Here is a 16,657-nt window from a genome sequence, read left to right as displayed (position 1 = left end):
ACAACAAAAACAACTTGCCCCTGTATGTTTGCCCATAATACCTTCTTTGCCTGAAATTTCTCCCAGCCTGCTTTCACTTGGCTCTTCCGCACTCACCTGTTAAGAATCAGTCAAGATGCGGCTTTACCCAAGAGGCCATTCCTAACTCCTCCTGCCTGAACTGGGATAGTATTAACTTGGTGTGTATCTCCCTTCTTGCACATGCAACATCGTTTTCATCATTTGTTTATAGAGCTGCCTCTCCTCTGAATGATGGCTTGCTGAGAGTAGGGACAGCATCTGTTTATTTTTGTGACTGACTCAAAGTCGAGTCTTAGTAACGGTTTCTTGAATGGATGAATCCAGGCATTGGCCAGGTCTATAATGCATGAGAGTCCAGAAAAACCATTTATCAACAACATGCCAGAGATAGACCTGTTTAATCGGAACTGTTTTAAATGGGCCATCCTATCTGCCATTAGCATCACTGGAGTGTCATTACCTCTAATCATCTTCCTGAGTTTAATGGATACTTAACAAGGTAGAGCGTTACAGGGGACATTTTATTCCTCTAATATTTCTGTAATACCATATTCTACTATTGCAAAATCAAAATTGTAGCTTTGTGGCCCGGGAAGGTAAAGGGTAGTTTGTTAAGAGGAAAATGTTCTTCAGGCATCCCTGGAGTGTTCAGAATGAATTAAGAACCTTCTTGGCAAAATATATACAAAATACCCTCTCCCTTCCATTTATTTGTATCTAATATTCTTTAATATGTGGAAAGTATAAGGATCGATCAAAGACTGTAAATGCTACTGATGAAAAGAGTCCTGCAGTGTGAAAGACATGAAGTTCAACCTCATTAATCACTCATCTATAGAGGCTTTGGGAGCAGACTTTGGTAATGATTAAAGAGATCGCAACACATAAACAGAAAGAAAAGCCACCTCATGTGTCACTGTCTGAACAGGTGACACCAAACTGGACCCAAGTCATTGACTGAGGTGAGAAGGGAGCACCCTTGTTTGGGTCCAGTGAACAGCTGGTGAGATCTAATTTCAAACTTTGAAAAGTTGAGGCAATTTGCCTGCTAATGCATGAGACACAGGAATTTGGGTTCAATCCCTGGGTTAGGAAGATCCCCTGGAGAAGGAAATGGCAACCCTCTCCAGTATTCTTGCCTGGGAAATCCCATGGCCAGAGGAGCCTGGCAGGCTACTATCTGTGGCCCAGACACTTTTCATGCACTATTTAATTTCTGCCATAAACCAGTAAGGTAGTTCTGTTTTACCACCACATCTTTACAGAGAACAAAACTAAAGCTGATAGAGATAAACCCTAAGGCCTGAGGTCTTTGGCTGGCAGAGCCAGGACTAAAGTCCAAATAGTCAGACTCTACTCTCACCTACATTGTCTGGTTGTACCACCAGCAGCAGCACCTGGAACGTTTTTGAAGTGTAAGCTCATGGACTCTGCTCCAGACCTATGGAATCAGAAACTGGGAATAGGGACAAGGAATGTGGGTTGTAACAGACCCTCCAGGGAAGTCTGTGCATTTGTGGGTGAGATCCATCACATTATACTGCCATACTGTCTATTAGAGCAGTGCTTCTCCAACGTTAATTTGTATGCAGAACTTGAAATGCAGACTGATTTAGTAAGTTTGGGGGTAGTGCCTGAGGCTCCACATTTCTGACCAGCTCCTGGTGATGCTGAGACTGGTCGTTTGCAAACTGCATGATAGAATGTAAGCTTCAGGAAGCCAGGTTGCTTTGTTCTCCACTATCAACCAGTTTAGGAGAAAATACCTGACCCACATTTTCTGTTGAATGAATACACCATGAATCAATGGGCCTGCATGTCTGAGTCATAAATGGTTGATTTGGTATGAATCCACTACTAACTTGAAATGCATCTTCCCAACTAGCCTTTCCAAAAATATGATCACCTCCTGCCATTCATTTACCCTCAGGAACTGTCATGTTTTCCAGTGACTTTATGAATGTTTTACTGTCCTAGTCTTCCAAGTGAATAGGGCACTTTGGATTCCCCAAAGACAAGTGAACGCATTGTATGTTTTGGAAAAGGGATGGAAAAGTAGGATATGAGAGGAGCAGAATGTGGGAAGGAGGTGAGAGAGGATGGATGAAGGTTGGAAACAGTTCAATGAAAAGGGCTTTCCAGGAGATGAATGGTTTGCAGCTGAGCCTCTGAGTATTGCTTCCAATCCCTTCCCACCTTTGGGTTAAGAGTTGGAAAAACAATGGACCTCCTTTTCCACTCCTTTCCCGGAGTTTGTTCAAACTCATGTCCATTGAGTTGATGATGCCATCCAACCATCTCATCCTCTGTCACCCTCTTCTCCTCCTGCCCTCAGTCTTTCCTAGCATCAGGTCTTTTCCATTGAGTTGGCTCTTCCCATCAGGTGGCCAAAGTACTGGGGCTTCAGCTTTAGCATCAGTCCTTCCAATGAATATTCAGGACTGATTTCCTTTAGAATTGACTGGCTTGATCTCCTTGCTGTTCAAGGGACTCTGAAGAGTCTTCTCCAGTACCATAGTTTGAAAATGAAGCATCAATTCTTTGGTGCTCAGCCTTCTTTATGGTCAAACTCTCACATGGGAGAATTTAAATAAAAGTTGATATAAATATTATAAAGCCATTTTTAACAAACAACAACAAAAATCATACCATAAACCTTGAACTGGTTTATTAATGAATTGATAAAGTGTTCGATTGGGCAGACAAAAATAACATAAGCACAGAAATGAGCGGGGGGAAAAGACTGCTTTCTAAATCTCTGATGAGTCAGAAGTAAGCTTCTGTAAACCTTTAACAACATCTGGGTCCTTAGGGAACCAAATATTTTGTAAATAGCCTATAACTCTTGCTTAGTAAAACACTTCGGCACAGTCAATTCTTTAAGTATCTGGGTTGGCTGAACATTGATATATGCCGTGTGTTGATTGTAATGGTTGGGCGGCAGTGATTTATAAGAAATGATTCCAAAAATTGATTTTGGAAACATTGCAAAACTCAAGAACAGGACTTCAGCTTGTTGCGCTTTCTGCCAGCATTTCCCTGCAGAATTGAGAATAATGCTCTGCTATATTAAAATGGTGGATAAATATTACTTTGTTTGGTTAAAATTTAAACAGGTTGTAATGAATAGATACGATGGCTCTTTTAGACATTACTTACTACATTTAAGAGAGGAAACAGCAAAATATGAGAAAATGACTTCCAGGCATTCTCAAAATTAGTATTTTAACTAAAGTTATTTTGAACTAATATTCACAGACTATGTAGCTGGGACAACTTAATATTCTAAACAATGACATATCCCATTGTTCTAAAAGGAGGACTATATACTATATATATTATTAGAATTTCATGACTAGCTGATCCTGGGTAACTTTTGATGTAGAAAATCTGATAATCCCTTAAAGAGTAGTCTTCTATGTGATTAATTAATCATGATAAATTAATTCTCATTAATTTAGCCTATAAAATGCATAACCAAAGTTCTATGCACATGCCTTTTTCTTTGAATGATTGAGTATAATTGCACTTTTATTCACTAAAATTTTATTTTCTAGAGCAGTTTTACATTCACAGCAAAATTGACTGGAAAGGACATAGATTTCCCATATCCTCTGCTCCCACACATGTGTAGCCTCCCTCATTATCAGCAATCCCCATCAGAGTTGTACATTTATTACAACTGATGAACCTATGTTGATACATCATAATCACGCAAAGCCTATCATTTACATTGTGTCTCACTTTTGGTGTACACTCTGCACATTTGGACAAGTGTATAATCATAAGTATCAATCATTATGGTATCATACATCCTCTGTGTTGTACCTGTTCATCCCTCGCCACCCCTGCCCACAATCATGTGATTTTATCCTTCATTTTGTTGATGTGGTGTATCACCTTGATTAACTTGTGGATATTGAACTATCCTTGCTTCCCTGGAATACATCCCAGTGATCATCATGAATTATCATTTAATGTATTATTGAATTCAATTTGCTGATACTTTTTTAAGGATTTTTGCCTCTACATTTATCAGGGATATTGACCTCTAATTTTCTTTCTCTCTGTTTCTTTTAATAGTGTCTTTGGTTTTGGTAATGCTGGCCTTGTAGAAGGAGTTTGGAGGTGTTCCCTCTTCAGTTTTTTGGAATAGTTTGAGAAGGATAGGTATTAACGCTTCTTTAAATGTTTTGTAGCATCCCCCTGCCTATCTACAAGACACTCAAACCTCTTTGGGCCTTTCTGAAGGTGTAGCAGTAAAAGGAACAACAGAAACCTCTCATCTCTCACTGACTTTTTCTTTCTCCAGTAAAGTTGATGCCTTCACCCATCCCAGAAGTGATGTGGAATTTATCTTGAATTTTCATGGTTGGCACATGGAGGCCAGTATGGGCTCTTCCTTGTACAATAGCATGACCACAAAGGCATGAATTCTGCTTCCTACCAGTTCGGACATTTTGAAATGCCAGAAGGAATTATTGGTTGCAGTGTGTCTGGAAACAACTGTTGCAGTGAAAAAAAGTTCCCTGGGAGAGCTGGAAGAGAGGTGACCGTGGCATCTGAATGTCCACAGAGCCTGAGAGAGGATGGCCTGAAGTAGGAAGTTGCCAGTGGTGGCCAGAGATGGCCACCAAGTGTGGGGCAGGAACCAAGCCAACACTGTTAGGACAGGAAGCCCATATCCTGGACAGAGCCACACCTAAGCGCAGCTTCTTCAGGGACCACTGACTTTCTTTTCTTGGAAAAATTGCACCTTTCTATCTCAGGTATTTAGGGTCTGGGCAGGCAGAATTTGCAGAAAAAGCTGCATCCCAAACCAGAGCCTGATTGACCTGATGCTCTCCCCCAGTCAAGGAAGTTTACATTGCTCAGCAACAGAAGGGTCCAGGTCATTGCTCTGAGAGATGACAGGAGGAAGTACCTGTTCTCGACTCTGACCCTGTCCTTGGGCATCTCCCGTTCTCCCAGCAGAGGCTCTTCTTTAGCCAGAGCTATGGAACATTGTGGAATTCATCCCTGGTACATGACAAGAGAAGGCCCAGGTAGACTTGCCTTGCCCCACAAAAGGTCATCTAGTATTTCTTGTAAAATACCTTATAAATGTAGGTACAGCTCTATGTTTTAAAACACACTCACATGCATTAACTCAGTAAGACCCACATCAGCCTAGAGAAGTTGGCAGGGGACATGTTATATAATCCACACCATTTCCAGAAAAAAAATTGGAACACAGGGTTGGAAAAAGTACATTTTCTTCCTGATTTATGAAAAAAATCTTATAATTACATAGAACTTGAATCATAGCTATTTACACATGTAATGAATTGTCTCTTTTTAGAAAGATAAAAATGCATCAAGCTTGTACTACCACAGAAAATCCCAAAGATATGGCCAGTGTAATTATAGGGTATGAAATAAACCTTGCAGCTTACTTTAAAACTCCCTTTGATAAACGCTTTAGAGAGAGAGAGATCAGATATTCAGAGGCTTAGAAGAGAGGATGGTGGAGAAAAAGGGAGCTAAGAGAAAATGATTGGCAGTAAAGGACAGAAAAGTCTGTGATTGAGATTTTTAGGGCAAGGCAGGATACACTGTAATCTAGAAATGCAAAAGCAACTTTAAAAATGTGCCTCCAACACACTGCATGATGTAGCTCCCCAGGACCACGCGGCACTCTTGGAACAGCGTGTACTTGCCCCTGTTCTGAAACAGGAAACCCTTTCAACAAAATAAGATCCATTCAATAAACATAAATTTATCAGAAGCCCAACAAGTGCTACGTATTTGCTGGAAGCCTAATGTGAATCAGCCACAGTTAAAGAAGCAGGTGCATCAATTACTCATCACACTGGAGTAGGATAGGGGATTGAAATGGATTTCCTGGTCTTGTATTTTGAAGAACTTGAGTACTGGCTGCCTGATCTGAGAATTAACAGGTATTTTTGCTGTCTACATAGCTGCATGTAACTGCAGTCTGTTGGGAGGGGAGTCATTCCATGGAGTCAGTCTTCCTACAGAATGAAGAATGGGTATGAGTTTCATTTGTGCTGGTTCTGAATCTCCCTGTATGGCTTTTCTTTTGTATTGTAATGTGTCACCACAAAGTTAAGCAGCACTGCCCCTCTGACTTAGTTTTCACAGAATCACTGGTCCTTCAAGCAGAAGGGACCCCAGGGACAGACTCCCCTAACCTCTACCCAGCACAAAAGCCCCTTTCCCAAAGTCCTAATGACTGGTCATACAAACAGGAAGTAGAGTTCTGCCTGCTTCCTTTATCTTCCCAGGAGTGATAGCCATACACACACCTCGGCATATAGCACTTGGGGAAGTAAGGACCCGCCAGGCACATTTTCCTGGGCACAGATGCTCCCAGAAACCCTGAAAAGCTTCCATGCCACCGCACTGTAAAAGCACTCTCATAAAGTGATGTTTTTTAGCTTTAATTTTTGTGAACTCTCAGATGGATTTGGCTAAACATCCCCAAGCTTTCTTCATAATTGCTACAGTAGGTAATTTGTACCTGTGGAAACCGTAATTTAGAGCTGTTAATGAAAATGGAGTCTAATTTTAAAACAACAACAACAACAACATCTAAACTGAGGCTGGGATAAAAATAGAGTACTCACAGGTGGATTTTATCAAAGTTTTCTTTTACCTTTCTCAAAGACAAATATTACTTTAGTTGCAATAAGAAAAGAGCACACGGTCACATGCAGTCTCGTAAGCTATTAGTACATTCAGTGAACTTACCTGCAACCCTTCAATGGCTAGTTTGAGGATTGAAGGTGTCAGTTTGGAGGCTTGTTTGAAGGAGAAATTACTCCAGTCTATAATTAAAATGAAACCATTTATCTGAAGCTCCGGATCTTCAATAAGGACTTCCAGTGACAGCAGGATGGCCCGGAGAATGTCTGTGAAGGAGTTCCTGCAGCCAAAGCAGAAAGAGGCAGAGCGTGAATATCAGCAGATGATAGAACTCAGTTGTGGAGCCCTGGCCAGCTCACTCTGAGCCCAGCCTGCAGGGCAACACCGGTGTCCTCTACACAAAGTGACTGGGAATACAGTGATCAAACATATATACAATGGAATACACTCAGCCGTGAAAAGGAATGAAATTGGGTCATTTGTAGTGATGTAGATGGACCTAGAGCCTGTCATACACAGTGAAGTAAGTCAGAAAAAGAAAAACAAATATCATATATTAATGCATGAAAATGATGCATGAAACTGATGAACCTATTTGCAGGGCAGGAATAGAGACACAGCCGTAGAGAATGGACTGTGGACACAGCTCAGGAAGGGGAGGGTGGGATGAACTGAGAGAGTATCACTGACATATGTACACTGCCACGTGTAAAACAGATAGCTATCGGGAAGCTGCTGTACAGCACAGGAGCGCAGCTCAGCGCTCTGTGAGGACTTAGAGGGGCGAGGCTCCAGAGGGCAGGGAGGTATCTATACATATAGCTGATTCACTTTGTTGTACAGCAGAAACTAATGCAACACTGTAAAGCAATTATTCTCCAATAATAAAATTTTTAAAAGAAAAAATAAAGTCTATTCACCACCACCATCCCCCCAGATAAATAAACTTCATAGGAACAATACACTGAGAATCACAGGATGGAACCTCCCTTTGAAATGACTGCACCAGAAATCCAAACTTTATGAGGCGTCTCTCTTGTGTTTCCATGAATCTCTATCCTCTGCTTCCAGTGCAACACTGATTGCATTTCATTGAAATGCATCTCTTACTTGTCTCTCCATCCTGGGCCATGATGTAGTTGTGTCCCCAAAACCTACCTACTTGATGAATATTGCTGAGCAAATGAGGTAAGACCTTCATCAGAGGCACTTGTTTTGATTAAACCTCTTATTCCTTTTATATGTTGAAAATCTTGCTCAAAATGTTAAAAAACAAAACAACAACAACAACAAAAAAACCCCATGTGATCAATGCTATTTTGTAGGCTCAATTCATGGATAGAGAAAAATAAAGCTTGAAGAGTCATTTATTTTCATTGAATGTTTGCAGTGTGATTCAGGAAGGAGTCTGCTTGGAGTACATTGGTAACTATGACAACAGGGAGACCTGACTACAAACTGGAGTTACAGTTCTCTAGCATTGTGTGTGTTCTTCCACATCATATATTCTCAGTCACCAGTTGGTTTTTGTTTTAAATAATTTCCAGATACAAAGAAATGATGGCATATTTTGCTAATTCTCCAAGCAAATTATTTGTGCTAAAAATTCAAGACCTTAAAGGATCTCTAAATTCCATGGGTTTTAATTTTTTTGAAAAATATAAGCCTGGATGTTAAGTGATGGCAAAATCTTTTCCTTCAGTCTATCATTAAAATCAGAAACTGTATCCTTTTATGGGGCTTTGCACAAAAGTGGTAAAGAATCTACCTGCCAGTGCAGGAGACACAGGAGACGTGGGTTCAATCCCTAGGTTGAGAAGATCCTCTGGAATAGGAAACAGCACCCCACTCTAGGATTCTTGCTTGGAAATTTCCACAGGCAGAGGCACCTAGCTACAGTCCATGGGGCTGCAAAGAGTCTGACTCAACTGAGTGACTGAGCACATCCACTGTGAAATCAAGTGAAATGATCAGATTCCTGAACATTTCAATCTGATTCAAATTCTAATCAAATCTAATGATTGCAGATTATTAAATTATTAGATTGCAGATTATTAGATCAGAAAATTTGTAATCAAATATGGAATTAACAGATACAAACTACTAAACATAAAATAGATTTGCATCAAGGATCTTACTGTATAGCACAAAGAATTATACCCATTATCTTGTCATAATCTATAATGGAATATAATCTGCAAAAAAATCCCCAAACCATGTCACTGTGTTGTACAACTGAAATTAACATAATATTGTAAATCATCTATACTTAAATAAAACAAAAACAAACAAACTAGCAAACCAGCAAAAATTTACTGAATGGCTATTATAAGCTCAGAGCTCTGCTTAATAATTGAAATTAAGAAATAGTATGTCATATTTATACTTTCAAAGATCCCTTAATTTAATTGGGGTGGGGTAAGAGATTAGAAACATGAGCTGAAAGAGATCAATAAAATTTGAGCAATCAGGAATTTATAGAGGAATGAAAGCTTGGGATAAGCCCTGAAGGGTAAATAGGATTTTGGATAAGAGGGAAAAGGAACAAGCATTTCAGGAAATAAGAGTGACATGTGAAAAATACAGGTAGCAGCCCATTTTGTTTCTGTACAGTTCTTACTAAAAATGTCTTCCTTATATCAAGCAAAACTTTTCCTCCCACAAATCTGACCACTGAATGTTCCACTACCAAAAACAACCCCTTGAGTCCTTCTGTTGTTTAGTCATTAAGTCGTGTCCAACTCTTTGTGTGGACTGTAGCCCACCAGACTCCTCTGTCCATGAGATTTCCCAGGCAAGAATATTGGAGTGGGTTGCCACTTCCTCCTCCAGAGGATCTTCCTGCCCCAGGGCTTGAACCTGCGTCTCCTGCATTGCAGGCAGATTCTTTACCACTGAGCCACCTGGGAAGCCCCGGGTCCTCCTGTACCACACACTAAATTATCGAAACACGGTGGTTGTAATGTGCCATATAATCTCTGGATTGAAAAAAATTAATAACTTTAACCATTTCTCATAGGAATTGGTGTTTGATACTGTTCTCATCATTATCATTTTCTTTTAGACATAGTCTCTTCTAAATTTTAGAGATGTCAAATTCCTATTCATGTAGGTAAGTTTTCATTGGCTTTGATTTGTTGTTGTTGATGTTGCGTTCGTATCATATATGATCTAAAGACCCGAGCCTTTAGAGATACTGCCTTGTATTGGAAAGAAACATTGATTTAAGTGGAGCATAGACCAAAGGTTGTGAGTTTCGGCAATGCCAAAGGAAAATGTGGAGATGCCCAGTGGTAAACTACAGATGCCCATTAGGGAATTTGAGAGTCAGATCCTGGATTAGCTTTCTTAGAAAGAGTACAAGCATGGAGAGAATGAGGAAATTTAGAAAAGCTAAGCCTTTTGTGAAGCTTACATGCAGTACTGAGGTTGAAGAAAAAGGGTTAAGGAAAAAAAAGTATGAACGGATCACAATAGTAATGTGTTTTTTAAAAGGGGGAGAAGATAGTGTTTCAGGAAGCAAGGATATAATAGATTGCATTACTGATTCCAATTCTTCACTTATCTGAGCATCCACCCACTACCTTGTGGTTGACCTCATTGGTAATAAAGTGTATTTCTTGCCCTTTGGCCATGTGACTTGCTTTAACTGATTGTGTGTGACAGAAATGACAGTGTACCCCATTCCAGGCCTAGCTCTTAAAGACCTCAGATGTTATTTGTTCTCTTGCTTTCTGCCATTGCCATGGAAAAAAAGATGCCACAGCTAGATTCCTAGACTGACAAGAAGGATGACTCCCTAGCCAACTGGCACATCTTCAAAAGAAGCAGAACCATCCAGCTGACCTCAGCCTAGATAAACTCTAGCTGCCCCACAGATGTGTGCTCAGCAATAAACGATTGCTTTTTTAAGCCACCAAGTTTGAGAATGGTTTGTTACAAATTAATAGCTACTCAATATCAGACAGTAGTTAACCAAGTCAAATGCAGCAGAAATATGAAGGAGAATTATTATATTTGACAGCAAGTAGATCTTTGGAGTGGAGAAGGCGATAGCACCCCACTCCAGTGCTCTTGCCCGGAGAATCCCATGGACAGAGGAGCCTGGTGGGCTGCAGTCCATGGGGTCGCGAAGAGTCAGACACAACTGAGCGACTTCCCTTTCGCTTTTCGCTTTCATGCATTGGAGAAGGAAATGGCAACCCACTCCAGTGTTCTTGCCTGGAGAATCCCAGGGACGGGGGAGCCTGGGGGGCTGCTGTCTATGGGGTCATACAGAGTCAGACACGACTGAAGTGACTTAGCAGCAGCAGCAGCAGATCTTTGGAGAGTTTTTTAAGACAGCCCTTCTCATTGAATAGTGAAAATAAGTATTATTGATTATGAAGATTTTTAACCAATCACTTAAGTGCTATCTCATTTTCAGTTCAGTTCAGTCACTCAGTCATGTCTGACTCTTTGTGATCCCATGGACTGCAGCACACCAGGCCTCCCTGTCCATCACCAACTCCCAGAGTTTACTCATACTCATGTCCATTGAGTCGGTGATACCATCCAATCATCTCATCCTCTGTCATCCCCTTCTTCTCCCACCTTCAATCTTTCCCAGCATCAGGGTCTTTTCAAATGAGTCAGTTCTTCACATCAGGTGGACAAAGTACTGGAGTTTCAGCATCAATCCTTCCAATGAATATTCAGGACTGATTTCCTTTACAATACACTGGTTGGATCTCTTTGCTGTCCAAGGGACTCTCAAGAGTCTTCTCCAACACCACAGTTCAAAAGCATCAATTCTTTGGTGCTCAGCTTTCTTTATGGTCCAACTCTCACATCCATACATGACTACTGAAAAAATCATAGCTTTGACTACATGGACCTTTGTTGGCAAAGTAATGTCTTTGCTTTTTAATAAGCTGTCTAGGTTGGTCATAACTTTCCTTCCAAGGAGCAAGCATCTTTTAATTTCATGGCTGCACTCCATGAAATTAAATCACCATCTGCAGTGATTTTGGAGCCCCTCAAAATAAAGTCTGTCACTGTTTCCACTGTTTTGCTGTCTACTTGCCATGAAGTGATGGGACCAGATGCCATGATCTTAGTTTTCTCATTTTACTCCTCTGTAAATGAGAGCTAGCACCATTTCCATTACATATCCACTTGTATTCATTCCCAAGAAAACACTGAATCATGGAACCCTGAAAACTATACATTTTCAAGACCAGAACCTTATTGATAGACAGACATTTATAATGAATGAAGTATTATTATACATACAGGGTGATCCCAGGAGAGAAGTAAAATAATTTTGGAATTCACTGTAGTTTCCAAATGTTAGAATACTGGGTGGGCAGCAAAAAGTTGAATGGAATGTGTCTCAGGTCATGAGGCTTTATCCCTGTTGAAGGGTGTGACTCCCCATATCGTCATTGATCATTAGCTTGAATTCCTTACTTCTTTGCTTCCTCATATGGATTTCCTCATCTTTTCCTTGTTTCTTATTCATCTTATTCTCTTTGAGTTGTGAAATCCTCTCAGCTTTTTGTAATTTAAAATGCCAAGTACTTTATATAGTTACTCCACCCCCAAGGGGGTGGAACATAGCTCCTCATTCCTGAAGTGTGGGCTGAGCATAGTGACTTTTTTTTTCAAAGAGTACAGTGTGGAAAGGGAGGGAGAAAGAGTGGCTTTACAGGAGAACCCAAACAAACACTTCCTAAGCCAGGTGGCTGGTATCAACAACAACAGAGATAAGTCATGTTGATTACCCTTGATAAATGATAAAAACCACATTTTATCTCTGTGATCTTACTCTCCTGCCCCAGATTAATTAAGAGGAATGTGCATGCTCAGTTGGGCAGTCATGTGTGACTCTTTGCGACTCAATGGACTGTAGTCCACCAGGCTGCTCTGTCTGTGGGATTTTTCAGGCAAGAAGACTGGAGTGGGTTGTCATTTCCTCCTCCTAGGGATCTTCTTGACCCAGGGACTGAACCCGCATCTCCTGTGTCTCCTACGTTGCAGTTAGATTCTTTACCCGCTGGACCATCAGTGAAGCCCAAGTTAAGCATGAATATGAGAGATTGTTTCTTTAGACCAGTCTTGACAGGCTTATCCATCTCAGGATATAGACACAAGAATGCAAAATGTTCATATCCACCATTAAAAATGATGCTGAATCTAAAGTTCTTGAATTCCAGTGTGCTAGGGTTCTTATTAGTGTTTCTGTGGTGAGCAAGTGTATAAATGTTCTGTGTGTGTGTGTGTGTGTGCATGTGTGTGTGTATCTGGGTGTACACACAATGAATTCATCTTTAGAGTTGCCTCCACTGAAGATTTTTGTTTTAAATGAAAAGACGGTTTGAATAAATAAAACCAATATTTTATTACATTTGGTCCAAGTGTTTCTAAATCCTCCCAAGAATTGAAGAGAATGAAATTAACATCAGATGCATCTATCTGTTCACTTAAACAGCTAATGAAATTTCTTATCACTCAGTGTTTTATTTTAAGAGTTTTGAAGTACCTAGAACTGGATAAGGAGTCAGGAAGGCATTTATTCAAAGGTATGACAAAATTTCACTTTACGGCAGATATAAAAGATAAAAGGATATTATTATTATATTTCAGATAGAGATGGAAACTAAAAGAAGATATTTAAAAATACATATATGGGAAGCAATGAAGCATAGTCATTAGAAGCATAGGGTTTGGAGTTAGCAGACTTTGATTCAAATCTTGGCTATTCTGTATAAACTTAGCAAGGGATTTTGTCTCTCTGAGTTTAGTTTTCTCATCTATAAAAAGAGCTTGATAGCACCTCCCTCCCTGGTGATGATAACTTGAGATAATGTACACAAAGCCATGGCAGAGCAACTGACTCATTCTAGTCCACAGAAGGAGCTGATGATGGTCATGTTGGTTTCATTATTACATAAATGAATATGATATCAAGTAGAAAGTAATAGGAATTTCAGAATGCTTCAGTGTTATAAGAGATCACCTGTGGCTGAGATGTTTGGGAACATTTTCCATTGGCCTGTAATGGAGGGAAAGTTCGGACTCTGGACATATAAGGGAAAGGGCAGAAGGAGCCACATGAACAGAGTTGCCATTTCCTTCTCTAGGGGATCTTCTTGACCTAGGGATCAAACTCAGGTTTCCTATGTCTCCTGCATTGCAGGAGGATTCTTTACCTGCTGAGCCATCTGGGAGAGTAGAGCCTATTGTCTTGGGGGAAACAGCAAGTTTGCCAGTGCCTTTGGGACAAGTGAAAAGGAATGTGGAAATACGGTTAGAGTTGTGATCCACCTTAATTCTGCTTGCTGGGAGAGCTACTGGCTGTTTATGCAAAGGTTGTAAGTTTGTGCTTTAGGAAGATTTGAACTGGTAACAGGGATTATGTGGTTTGGAGCTAGGAGGCTAGAGACACAGAGTCCAGTTAAAAGGAGCCATTTGCAGCATAGTGAGAGTGGAATGGAAATGATAGAGAAATGAGAAGAGCCATGAAATTAAAACATGCTTGCTCCTTGGAAGAAAAGCTATGACTAACCTAGACAGTGTATTAAAAAACAGAGACATTACTTGCCAACAAAGGTCCATCTAGTCAAAGCTATGGTTTTTCCAGTAGTTATATATGGATGTGAGAGTTGGACCATAAAAAAGGCTGAGCACCAAAGAATTAATTCTTTCAAACTTTTTGGTGTTGGAGAAGACTCTTGAGAGTCCCTTGGACAGCAAGGAGATCCAACCAGTCCATCCTAAAGGAAATCAGTCCTGAATATCCATTGGAAGGACTGATGCTGAAGCTGAAGCTCCAATACTTTGGCCACCTGATGCAAAGAACTGACCATTGGAAAAGACCCTGATGCTGGGAAAGATTGAAGGCAGGAGGAGAGGGGGATGACAGAGGATGAGATGGTTGGATGGCATCACCAACTTGATGGACATGAGTTTAAGCAAGCTCCAGGAGTTGGTGATGGAGAAGGAAGCCTAGCGTGCTGCAGTCAGTGGGGTTGCAAAGAGTCAGATGCAACTGAGCAACAGAACTGAGCAACTGAACTGATGAGGGACAGTACCCAGAATTTAGTTACAGATTAGATATAGAGGTAAAAAGAGGAAAGACCACTACAGGCAAAAGGAACTCGATTGGGTAGGAAGTGAGTCAGAGGTGCTCTAGTTGTTTCTAGTTCTTACATAGTAAGAATCAGCACCCAAGAAAGCAACACACAGTATTAATATTCATGTTAATATGACTTGATCTTGGGGCTGTCAAGGGGGTGCCTAAGAAGTGCAGGGTTGTATGGGATCTGAATTCCTGCCACATGAGTGATGAAATATCACCTGAAGTAGAATCATGTCTGCAGGAAAGAACATTTCCTGTTCTCTTCAAAAGAGAAGAGGACAGCCTGTGAGCTCCATCAGGGCTGGGAGTGTGCACTATTTGTTTTTGAACCCCTGTAAATCACTGGTACCTACACATAGTAGATGTTCAGTAAAGGATTCTTAGTAAAAGAATGAAGGCAAACATTAAACCAACCCATTCTCTCTCTCTCTGCTCAGTCACATCAGACTCTTTGAGACCCCACAGACTGTAGCCTGCTGGGCTCCTCTGTCCATGGGATTTTCCAGACAAGAATACTGGAGTGGGTTGTCCATTTCCTTCTCTAGGGGATCTTCTTGACCTAGGGATCGAACGTAGGTTTCCTATGTCTCCTGCGTTGCAGGAGGATTCTTTGCCTGCTGAGCCATGGGGGATGCCCTCGATCAAGCCATTGGAAACGGTAACATGCTGAAAAGAGTCAAAACCCACTCTGGGAGCACCAGTGGGTAAATTTTCTTCTTCTGCAATGCCTCTCATGCTCATTGTTAGGGGCAGCGATGTCACATGTATGTCCTTAAGTCCTTTTTCCATCATGGCTCATATTTATAAAATAATATGCTACTAAGTACTGTGGGGTACAAGAATGGGAGGGGCTTCTCGGGTGGTGCATTGGTTAAGAAGCCGCCTTGCAATGCAGGGGACACCGGCTCAATCCCTGGTCTGGGAAGATTCCACATGCCATGGGACAGCTAAGACTGAGCACCACAACTGCTGAAGCCCGTGTGCCCTAGAGCCTGTGCTATACAAGAGAAACCACTGCAATGAGAAGCTCTCACACCGCCACTAGAGAGTATCCCCTGCTCACTGCAACCACAGAAAACCCTCGTGTGGAAGCAAAGATCCAGCGCAGCCAAAAAGAAATAATTAAAATTATTTTTAAAAAAGAATGGAAAAGAAAACTAAGCCTTAAGATTAATTTTGGTTTAAGAGAGGGCCATGGCTGCATTCACCTAGTGTGGGCAATAAGTGAATTACAGTCTAGAACAGTTAATAATAAATGCTAGATGGATGCTTACAGATAGGAAGTCTGGTATACCACAAGATTCTTAGTCCATTGGGAAAGAATTGATCACAAAATACCACTTTAAGACACCCGGAAATGCAAGCAAGGAAGAGGTTTATTTCATTAGCTCTCTAGATGGGGGTTGGGCCGGCATCCATAGGGAGCAGCAGCCACAGAAGGAAGAAACCACCCCGATGGAAGTGAGCTATGAGCATTCCATCTATTACTAAATGACTATGAAAAATTAATTTCATGCTTGTCTATTCTGGTAACTCCTTTGGCTGAAGAACTTCAGAAAAGTAAAAGCTAGGAAGAGTCTCCAAAATGCAAAAGAGCACTTAATACTAGACATGGAGCTTTGTTTGTATCAGCTTAACTGCAAGGTCTCCTCTGATGTGGGTGGATGGCTGTAAATGTATACATTTCTCTTACTTACAATGGAATTCAGTTGATGTTTATAGATCTCGCATGGAGTTCATGGTAATATACTAGCCACTGCTTGAAATGAAATATTCTTTCCTCTGTCTGGCTCTTAGAGCCATAATATCACTTTCAAGATAAGACACTGGACAATAAGGTGAGGAGGCATTTTAGGAAAATATGCA

General features: G+C 40.8%; 1 protein-coding gene across 1 annotated transcript in view; it reads right to left on the bottom strand.

The window, feature by feature from the left end:
• Nucleotides 1–16,657, bottom strand: part of CLVS1 (clavesin 1) — a 166,175-nt gene that overhangs the window by 94,526 nt on the left and 54,992 nt on the right. Inside the window, exon 3 of the mRNA XM_040261281.1 lies at nt 6,775–6,949. Within this exon, the coding sequence (XP_040117215.1) occupies nt 6,775–6,949 (175 nt within the window). The remainder of the gene's footprint in view (nt 1–6,774; nt 6,950–16,657) is intronic.

This window comes from Oryx dammah, unplaced genomic scaffold (genome assembly GCF_014754425.2).
Source record: "Oryx dammah isolate SB20612 unplaced genomic scaffold, SCBI_Odam_1.1 HiC_scaffold_19, whole genome shotgun sequence".
Classification (NCBI taxonomy): Eukaryota; Metazoa; Chordata; class Mammalia; order Artiodactyla; family Bovidae; genus Oryx; species Oryx dammah.
Note: the sequence above shows the minus strand (reverse complement) of the source record. Positions and strands in the feature narration are given on the sequence as shown.